General features: G+C 36.8%; 1 protein-coding gene across 1 annotated transcript in view; it reads right to left on the bottom strand.

The window, feature by feature from the left end:
• Window positions 1-6,768: 6,768 nt before the first annotated feature.
• MRC1 (mannose receptor C-type 1) overlaps window positions 6,769-10,613 on the bottom strand; it is a 69,336-nt gene continuing 65,491 nt past the window's right edge. Inside the window, 4 exon segments of the mRNA XM_032235404.1 lie at window positions 6,769-9,006; window positions 9,008-9,053; window positions 9,056-9,139; window positions 10,250-10,291. Coding sequence (XP_032091295.1) covers window positions 8,892-9,006; window positions 9,008-9,053; window positions 9,056-9,139; window positions 10,250-10,291 — 287 coding nt within the window. The 3' untranslated portion in view covers window positions 6,769-8,891.

The raw sequence follows: 10,613 nt of genomic DNA, 5'->3' as shown, positions 1-10,613 counted from the left end.
TGATATTTGTAGTTTCGACCAATTTTTTAAATCTTTGGGATGTTTCGTAGTAGTTTATCATAGTTATCTTCTTTTATAGAAGAGCATTTCGCAGACAGCCAAATCCCTAAGTATTTAATCTTTTTAGTTACCTTTAGTTCCATTGCTTTCTCTAGTTCTTCAATCTGTTTTTTGGGAAAGTTCTTTATAATCATTTTTGTTTTTTTCCTTATTTATTTTTAATCCGCCACACGCCCAAAATCCTCAATGTCCTTCATCAGTTTCGGTCCTGAAATTAGAGGGTCTTCCACAATAAAGACCATGTCATCCGCAAAAGGCCTGTGTTTTATATTGTTCTTTTTTATAGTCAAACCCCTAATTTCCTGGTTTAATCTTACCTGATTTAGGAGAACCTCTAGCGACATAATAAATAGTAATGGGGAGAGCGGACACCCTTGTCTAACACCTTTTCCGATTCGTACCCTCTCTGTTAGTTCTCCATTAATTATATGTTTGCTGATTGCTCTGAGTATATAGATTCTATAATCTTAATAAATTTGTCGCCGAATTTCATCATTTTTAGTTGTGTGATTAAAAAGTTCCAATCTAAGTTATCAAAAGCTTTCTGCGCGTCGACGAAAATTAATGCTAGTTGTTTCTCGGATCTTGTTTCGTAGAATTCCAAAGTGTTGATTATTATTCTTTTAATTGTTCCGAATGTGTCTTTTGGGGAGAAAGCCATTTTGATCCGGATGGATACTTTGATTTAATATTATTTTAATCTTTCCGCCAATATTGATATAAGATTTTGTAATCTGCGTTTAACAGAGATATAGGTCTATAATTTTGAACTTTACTACTATCCGCCTCTTCCTTTGGTATTAAGGTAATGTAAGCTTCCCCCCATGATTTTGGGACCTTACCATTTTGTAGTGCCTCATTGAATATTCTAATAATTTGTCTTCTACGACGTTTTGAAAGTTTTTGTATATTTCCGACAGAAGCCCATCTGGACCAGGTGTTTTATTGTTTGTTTTGTTTTTGAATGGCCTTTTTCAGTTCCTCTTGTGTAATTTCCTTATCCAGCATCTCTCCTCATCTCCTCCAGCAAGACTGGAAGTTTCTGCTTTATTAGGTAATTTCTGATGTCTTGTCACTGATTTTGTCCGGTTCGTATAGTTTCTTATAGTAGTTCTGTACAATCTTTTCTTTTCCCCTGTTTCCCTGTTTCAGTTCCCCTCCTCGTCGCTCAATTGTTTAATAGTTCTTTTAACCTCATCTTTTCTTATTTGTGGGCCAGCCATCTCCCAGTCTTATTTGCATGTTCAAAATAGTTCTGCTTCATTCTCTTAATGTTTTGTGCTACTTCCTCTTGAGAGATCAAATTTATTTGGTGTTTGATTAACTCTCCTTTTTCCCTGTATCTAATATTGTCTGCCTCTTTCTGAATCAGCAGTTCGGTCTCTCTTAATTTCTTTGTTCAATGTATTAAGTTTCCCCCTATACATTTTGTTTCTTCTTGTTATATAGGCTATTGATGTTCCCCTCACGACTGCCTTCATCGTATCCCAAACGTTTTGTGTTTGATGTCTGCTCTTTACCGTTTTCTTTGAAAAAATAGCCCAGTTCCTTTTCTATTAGTTGTACAAATTGTTTCTCATTGTAATATGTTCTGGTTTAATGTCCACCTAGCTTTTATTCCTTGACTTCCCTTTCCATTGCCATAAGACTGGGTGATGGTCGGCCCACTTGTTCATTGTTATTTCAATGTTTACAGTATCCATGAGTAGTTCCGGGTTTGACCAGACCATAATCGATACGGGACCAAGAATTATGTGGTTGAGAATAAAATGTGTACTGTTGTATCTTTCATTCATTGTTCGCCAGACATCATAGAGGTCTAATTCTTCACCATATTTGCATAGGCAGTTGGTAGTTTCCTTCTAGTACTTTTCTTGTGTATACCCTTATAATCCATTTTACCGTCTACTATTGCGTTGAAGTCCCCTAGATACATATAGTTTGCCACTTTATTTCATTATCCTCTGTATAGATTACATAGAATCTTTCTTGTTTTTGGTTGGGAGCATAAATTCCAACTAGTAAATTTTTTTCCCACCATTCATTATCTCCACCATTAATACTCTACCCTCTTTATCGCATATATTAATTTGGGGTTCAACCATGTCTTTATATACATCACAATTCCCCTTTTCTAGTTTGTGCTGACGAGCAAAATGTTTTACCTAATTTTGGACATTCCAACAGATTATTATATTTCTCTTTAATGTGGGTTTCCTGAAGACAGATTACATCTAACTTTTGTTTCACTAGATCCAACAGTACCGTTTTCTTTGAAAGTTATGTTAAGACCATTTATATTTGCTGATAGTACATTCGTTTCCCATTCCTCAATTCCTTTACAAGTTGTTCGCTTTGAGGGCACCTTTAGATCTTGTCTCAATTGGTGACTTTGCTCTTGAATCTTCTCTGCCATATCTCTCTCGCTCTCTGACCTCTCCCTCTCTCGTCCCTCCAGTTGAGTTTCAGTTGTAATATCCTCCTTCTTAAGGTTCCTTCTTTATTAAACCTCTCTTCATCTGCTAGTAAAGTTCCTGGAATTCTTGTGCTTTCCTCCAAGGTAATCTATCCGGTACTTCTTTTCCCTCCATGTTATTAACATTCCTTCTGGAAGGAGCCATCGGAACTGGATTCTATATCTGTTTAATTGTGAGGAGAGGAAGTTATATTTCTTCTCTTCTCTCTAACTCTCCGGGGAATCTGCTTTAAGATGAGAATTTCTTACCTTTATACGTTAATGAGTCCCCTCTTATTGTGCTTAGAATGTCCTCTCTCAGTTGTCTTCTCAGCACCCTTACATGAATCTCCCTCAGAAGTCGATGGCATCGCGCAAAGCTTGTATTGATTCTATAGACTTCATCCAGTTCGTTAATGACCTCGTTTTTCGGCCTGTCAAGAACTAGTCCCAAAATTTCTCCATCAACTCCCGGAGATTTTCATCTCTGGCTTCCTCCACGTTTGTAGTCTCAGATAAGATGCTGATCGCTCTAATTCTAGGTGAAGGATGGCCTCCGCCAGGTTTGTGTTTATAGATTCCAGTTTATCCTCTGTTTTGTCTATTCTTTTTTCCACTATTTCCGTTCTCTCCTTAACATTTTGGATTTCCTGTTCATTTCTTGACAACGCTATTTGTATAGCCCCTATACGCTCCTCATCTTTCCCATATTATTTTTAACTTCAAGCATTCACGAGACCTTCCGGTTGGCGTCGCGCCGGAGCGAGCTGCCGACATATCCTCTGCTCGGTTCGCCCGGTCTTTGCACGAGCGTGGCCGTAGTAGGCAAGGTCCCTTCGAGGTGCGAGGACCTGTGGAGAGGGGAAGCATCGGAGCAGCGGAGGGAGAAAAGGCTATCTCCCCCCACGAAGCGAGAGGCTCCCTCAGATCGCATGCAAAAGAGGTTGTCTGATTAATGGCCGACCAGAAGACGTGACTGCCAGCCCTCAACAAGGAAGGGAAAGACAGCTGCAGGGAACGTTGTGGATTGAAAGATGGCAAACGTAAGACCTTGACTTAAAAGCCTAAATTTGAAGAGATTAATAACCTAACTATTATGAACACGGATATGTGTGTGGTGCATTTATTTGAAGCGGCCAGTAAAGATGGACAGGAAAGATCTAAGGGAGCCGAGTGGCGGAGCGGATAGAGAAGGACTGAGCCTTTGGAATATCTAAATCTGGAGGATTAACGGTGGGCAAGACGGAGAAGAGAAAGACAGTCGGCTGGATCTGCCCTCTTCATGGGAAAAAAGGGAAAAAGGCTTGTGAGTTGCGAGGGTTTGAATCAACTTTAAAACGCTGATGAGGCAGTGCCAAGTTACAGATAGAGACAATAGAAGGATGATATTATGCTGACAATAGGAAGTGATTGATGGGTGAGCTCTAAAACACTTTCAGAAGCTCTGGCCTCTCCCGTCTCTGACCTTCACGCTGAAACGTTTTCTCCCCTAGCTAGTGGAACCCTTCCCAAATATTACAGAACTATTTGATTCTATACTGTATAGCTCTGCTCTAGTTTAACTACCTTGCTTGTCCTTCGGTACTGTATAATTACTTAAACAGCAACCAGAAGGTACTAGATTTACAGTTCAAAGGGGGAGAGCCGAATTAACTTAAATGGCAACAAGAACAGTAACTTTAACCAAAGGGAGCAAACAGCAACTCCTTTATCCATCCCGGTGAGGGAAAAGTCGCCTGAGGGCAGGCAGATGGAGATAGACAGCCTCAACTTCACAAGGCCAGGAGGTAACAATGGACTCTCTACAGGAGGCAATACTGAAGATGAGTGAAAACGTCACCAAGGCCTGGAGGGAGTAAGAATGAAATGCCTATTTTCTATTTGCATTTTGTACATGCTTTCAAATTGCTAGGTTGGCAGAAGCTGGGACAAGTAATGGGAGGTCATTCCATTACATGGCACTAGGAATTCAAACTGCTGAACTGCCGACTTTCTGATCAACAAGCTCAGCGTCTTAGCCACTGAGCCACCGCGTTACCATTACTGTCTCATAGCAGTTGCCAAAAGCGAATTTGGAGGACAGGAGGTTGACTGAAACTATGGAAAGGGATTGGGGGAAAAAATCAAAATAAAGCACCTTAGTCAAAATAAGCCCCACAAAGGGATAGGTGGAATCAAGATAATGCAAGACCTATTGAAAAAGTGAATGAGTCCAACTTAAAAATTAGTGACATAAATCAGTGGTACAATCAATGCTGCCAAGTTAGGAATTAGACAAGATAAAGATTGACCCAGTCTAAGAGAAACCATTTATCTTTCGGAATGCTGTGAAGTACTCTCGAGACAAAATGGATTGTATTTATTTGAATCCATTTGAATTTTTCAGAAGGTACTTGACAGTCAAGTGCTCTAATCAGGGGTGGATTCAAATATTTAATAACTGGTTCTCTGCTCTAATGACCAACTGGGTAGGCAGGGCTCGGTGGTCATGTAATGTGGGTGGGCATGGCCAACTCAATGTCACTCAAGTCGATGGTGCTTTGCCTTAGCTGTTACAATGTAATTCTCCCTGTCCTCCCATCTCCTGAATATGTGCGAATTGGCTGAATCCCACCACTGGCTCTAATGCAGAAACCAAAAGCAAATTTCTCAACCTCAGCAACTTTAAGATATGTGAATTGTCAGTCCCAGAATTCCCCAGATGGCATTGAAGAATTCCCAGGTTTGATTATATGAAGAATCAAAATAAATTAGAATTGCTTTTAAATAAGTTATCAAGAAGTGCGCTACTCCAGAAGTTACAAAACTGTGATTCATAAATATTTTAGATATAAACATATTGCCAGCAGAACAGTATTGCTTTATGATAACATTTTGTATGGCAAGAATCAGAAACAGTTAAATATAAGTATCCCTCTTTCAAGAGAATCAACTTGTAAGTACTTTCCCACTAGGTCTAGCTTGGTGAAGACAAACCCCTTCAGCAATCATTCTCAGAATTCAGAAATGAGTAGGACAGGAAGTGATTGTAAAGGATGTGGACTGTAGAAAGTGATCATCATGGATTTTACTGTAGATAGGGAACTATTTTTTTGACAAAAATAAATTGCTGATGCGGGAGGAGGAAGAACAGAACATTCTTCCATAAGTTTTCATTCATATTTTTGACATTGCATAATAACACTTCACACTCATTGGGATTCTGACAATAAGACTGATCATGCAAGTGGAGATCATTGTGAGACAGAATCTGCACTTCCTCCTTTCAAATTCATCTGTATAATCTAAGGTGTCCATGTTATTGATAACATAGATACAGGTAGTCATCCCCATCCTACTATCAATCATTTAGTGACAGTTTGAAGTTTACAACAAAAAATGAAAAAGTGACTTACACTTACAACCATTGCAGCATCCCATGGTAATGTGGTTGACATTTGGCAACTGGCATGTATTTATAATGGTTGAATTGCCAGGGGTCATTTGATCACAATTTTAACTTTCCCAACCAGCTTCTGATAAGCAAAGTCAATGGGGAAATCAGATTTGCTTAATAGTCAAATTATTCATTTAACAACTGCAATGATACACTTAACTGTGTCAAATGGGGCAAACCATACATAACTGTCTTGCTTAGCAACTGTAAATTTGGACTCAACTGTAGTTATGTGAACTGCCTATATAGGTCTTCTGTGCAATAGTACAAATTTTATTGAGAAGTCCAGCTGAATAAGTTCAACTTCTGAAATTCTCATATGTGCAGGGAGAAGAGGTGGAAGGAGGTTCAAAAGCAAGTACTAGAATATTCTCTTCCCATCTGTACTTGAATACCTTGAACACATCATTAATGCTCAAACCTGGATTCTGAGAATGCTGATAAGCCCAGAGACTGCTTTGTAAAGTTAATAATACTCTAGGCTGGTGTTTTAAAAAAATGTCCCATGTTCCACTTAAAGAAAAAATTACACAGTAAGTTAAGTTAACCCATTAATGTTGCTTGGGACCAAAAGATTGATAGTTATCAAGGCAGGGTGTCAAAAATAAAAACTTATTTAGATTCCCTTCATCAAATGACTCTTCTGATTAATGGAAGTTTGTAAATAGATTAAAAATGTAAAAGAGGTCATATTTAGTAACAATATTCACATTATAATATGCATGCTGAGATTAAGAATTTGGAAGTTTTCACATTTGGAGGTGAATTTTATTGTAAATATGTTTCAATTCACAAAATCAGCATTCAACTTGGAGTATACAGATCTGTTGCTGTTTATTGTAAGAAAATGCAGAGATGATCTAAGTATATTTTTGTTCATTTATATTTGAGAGGTGAATCCATTAAACTCTCTTTAACATTTACATTGAGCACATTTACAGCTTGAAAAACAGTACATTTCATATGGTCCCTCTTTAGATATACAAAGCACTAAAATATCTCTGAGTTATTCTAAGCTTCAGTGAATAGTTTCAAATACACTTTGATACAAATGGAGAAGGAAAATTTCAGAGTTATTGAAACAGTCAATTATTTCATCATATGAATTTTAAAATTATATAAAATGAATGTATAATGTGTGGAAATAATTACAGTATTAAAATCACATGCCATATGATAGAGTTAGGTTTCACTTCTCCTTTCTTTTTGGAGAGTTTCTTTTTCTCTGCATAGTCCTAATGTAGCAGACATGGAAGTAGCAGATCATATATCCCAAAATTCTGACAGATGATTGGAAAGTAAGATGAGACCCTTAAGATCAAGGCTATGGACATTTGTTGCTTATCTATCTACTATCATATCTACCCTTGTTTCCAAAGATTTGTTCAAGATCAGGGATATAACTCATATGCTTCTCCATTTTTCCTCTGGCAAGGTTTAGGTGGAAATACCATGGAATAAATGTAAAGAAGCAGTCAACAATGCAACATATCTAAGATGCATCTGCATAAACCCCAAAATGAAAAATACTTTTTAATGGCCTAAATCTCTCAGCTATTTGATACAAGGATATCTGAAAGATTTGAGGCCATTTTAAAATGATTAAAATTACAATCCATGAAATATGCAGTCATGTAGTGACACTGAAATGACTGCTTCCCCCAAAGTTTAGCAGTTAAAAACAAGCTCAAATAAGGTGACAAGTCATACCAAGATATGTGTAAGAATTGAAATTTCTAGTCTGGAAAAAAGATGGTGGAGAAGGAAAATTGTGTTTGAATACTGTACATGAAAGTATATCAAAGAGAAAATTTACATAATTAATTTTATTGTAGTAACTGACCATAGCATACAGAGAAGATAGTCACAAACTATTTTGCACTGCCCCAAAACTAGAACCAGAAATAATGTTCATGGAAATTAAAACTTTGTGATGGTCCAATGGAAATTAAAGGTTTTTGTTGATTTTCCATCTCTGGAGGTTTTAAGAAGATATTTAACCTCTTCAGATTGGTCTAATTGATTTTCCTGTGTAGGACAAAGGGTAGATTAGATGATCCTCTGGAACTTAGTTGTTCCTTGGGATCCTTCCAATTCTACCAGTTGAACTATATGAATCTAATCTGAAATTCTTCCTGTAATACTAATATAAGGCCAATACTTTGGTATGCAATTGCAGGCTTCTTGTTGAATAACAATTTGAGCATATGATGATGTTACAGAATATATATTAGATACATTTGGCATTTGCAAATTTGCTACTGATTTAAGAGCACAGCACATACAATAAGCAATTAAATATTTCAGTAGAATCTTAGATCTGCTTTCCCAATAGGGAATATATCAAAATTTGCTATGTACTCATTATTGAATTTAAATCTTGCTATCCAATAATCAAATGATGTAATCCTGTGAATAATTTAGACAAAGGCAAATTTAGTGATGCGAATAGAAGGAACCAACTACAATACTTCTCCAGACAAGACACTTTTTCATATCTCTTAGTTATTAGCCCTTCAAGTTCACGTAAATTATTCCATTATTTTTGTTTCACGAATTCAGCATTAGAATATAGCTTACTGACTCAGTAATGTAGTTCTGTTGTTCTTTCCTCTCCCCCTCCACTCTCCCCCCGGTACCAGAAATACCATCAAATTTAGCGGTTGCAATGTTTTCCTCCAACTGCAGTATGAATTTGAGAATAGATCTTCACTTAAATGTTGCATGTTGCCTTTTGTTATCCAACATTTAGCTATTGGTAGTATTGTTACTTTGAATGCAAAGCAGCTGCATTACTTAGTGTCTGTATAATATGTAGCAAAAATGCTGAAACAGATATGATCATTGTAATTATTTTGTCAATTTCACAATTAGAATGTGATAGTGTGCTTTCAGAACTCAGTGTTTATTAAACAAGAGACAGTTTAGATTGTTGCCAGACTAATTGGTTGCCTGTTCATTCTTCTCCATGTTCATGACCAGATCTATTCCATCGCTAGTTGTTGGAGAAGCTCCACCAGTAAAATAAAAGAATTCTCAAAATTGTTCTCTATCAGCCATGCTGATTCCTTTTCTTATAAAAATAGAAACTTGTGAGAGCACTCCGGAAACAATGAGGATCACTAGCACCACCACAATGATAGTTTTGTTGTGGGTTGGTGAAGGAATGACATCTGTCTTTCTTGATTCTGTAAATAAATGCAGGATAATCACAATACAACATTTAGGAAAATTCCTCTTAACATAGTTGGATCTAGTCCTTCAAAGACCGCGTGAGTACCATTCCTCCCCATTTATTTTTTCAATAACATTGTGGGATAGCTAAACAAGAATCCAGTGAGCTTGGAAGTCATGTGCATTTGAATGCATTTCTTTGGTTGTTGTGTCCAATACTGTAACATCAATACTAAAACATCACCATATTAGACCAATATGAAGCTGACCCCAGATCTATCTGACCCCCACTTTGGTCCAAGTTTCTTCCTTGACTCAGCTTTACCTAAAACAGGAAAAAGCTCCCCCCTGCCTTTAAAGTGAAGCTGAATCTAATTTCATTTCATTTATTGAATTTCTGTGCCGCCCAATCCTGAAGGATTCATTGGTGAGAACTTCAGTTAGATCCTGTTTCCCAGCTTCTGTGCTTAAGTGGCATTTAATTATTCTTTCCTCCTCTCCCAAAAGGATAAATGTTTTGTTCCTGGACACTGAAATTATTTATTTCTGTTTCTTTCCCTCCAATTATCTGCAACTTCTGCACTGAATGTCATGGGTTTATCCTCGAGAGAACTTGCATTATAAATAGGATTAGGAAAATTCATTATGGATGGTATTGCAAGTTGTTCTCTGATTTGTTATTTCCCTGCCCATCAGAAAATTAGAATTAAGATTGCTGGATGATGTTCTGACTCCAGAAGACAACAGTATGAACAATATTCTAACTGGTGCACTCTGATAGTATTAGATCAAAACTCATGTGAATTGGGAATGATACATATTTGTTTTAATACTTCTAAATACATCAGGTGAAGGAACTGAAAGATTCATTTCTCTGGCACTGTATTTTCAGAAAGGCAACGAAAACAGTCCCACTTCTTAATATTCAAATTGAATCAGCTAATTGAGAAATTGATTTGAAAATATAATAATATAAAATTATTATTTAAGATATATGAGAGACGGGAAAGAGAGAGAAAGACAGACAGGCAGGCAGGAAGGAAGGAAGGAAGGCAGGTAGTAGGTGACAGAAAGATATGTTTCACATTGAGTTTTAAAATTATTTACTGTATATAAATTCTTACCTTTGTTTTCTAATATCTTCTTAGTAGGTACTGTTGCAACAACTTAAAAGAAGAGAAATATTATGAATTATATTATGTTTAGAGTCCGTTATATTTCAGTGCTTATAGGCAGAACAAATTCAGTTTCTTCATAACTATCATTGGAATTATCAATTATCACAAACTGAATTTTGTATAAATACAAGGTAATACAATAGTCAAAAGGATAGATGCAGTTCAGGTTTACCATAGAAATATAGTTCATAGGAAGCAAAATTCCCACTACATTCTGCACCATCTGGCTTGTCTGTTAATACTGGGAGATGCTGCTAATGTGTAGCTTTGAGGAAAAGAAATAAGAAATCTGACCTTAATCACATCCAGG

The sequence above is a fragment of the Thamnophis elegans genome, chromosome Z, assembly GCF_009769535.1.
Source record: "Thamnophis elegans isolate rThaEle1 chromosome Z, rThaEle1.pri, whole genome shotgun sequence".
Classification (NCBI taxonomy): domain Eukaryota; kingdom Metazoa; phylum Chordata; class Lepidosauria; order Squamata; family Colubridae; genus Thamnophis; species Thamnophis elegans.
Note: the sequence above shows the minus strand (reverse complement) of the source record. Positions and strands in the feature narration are given on the sequence as shown.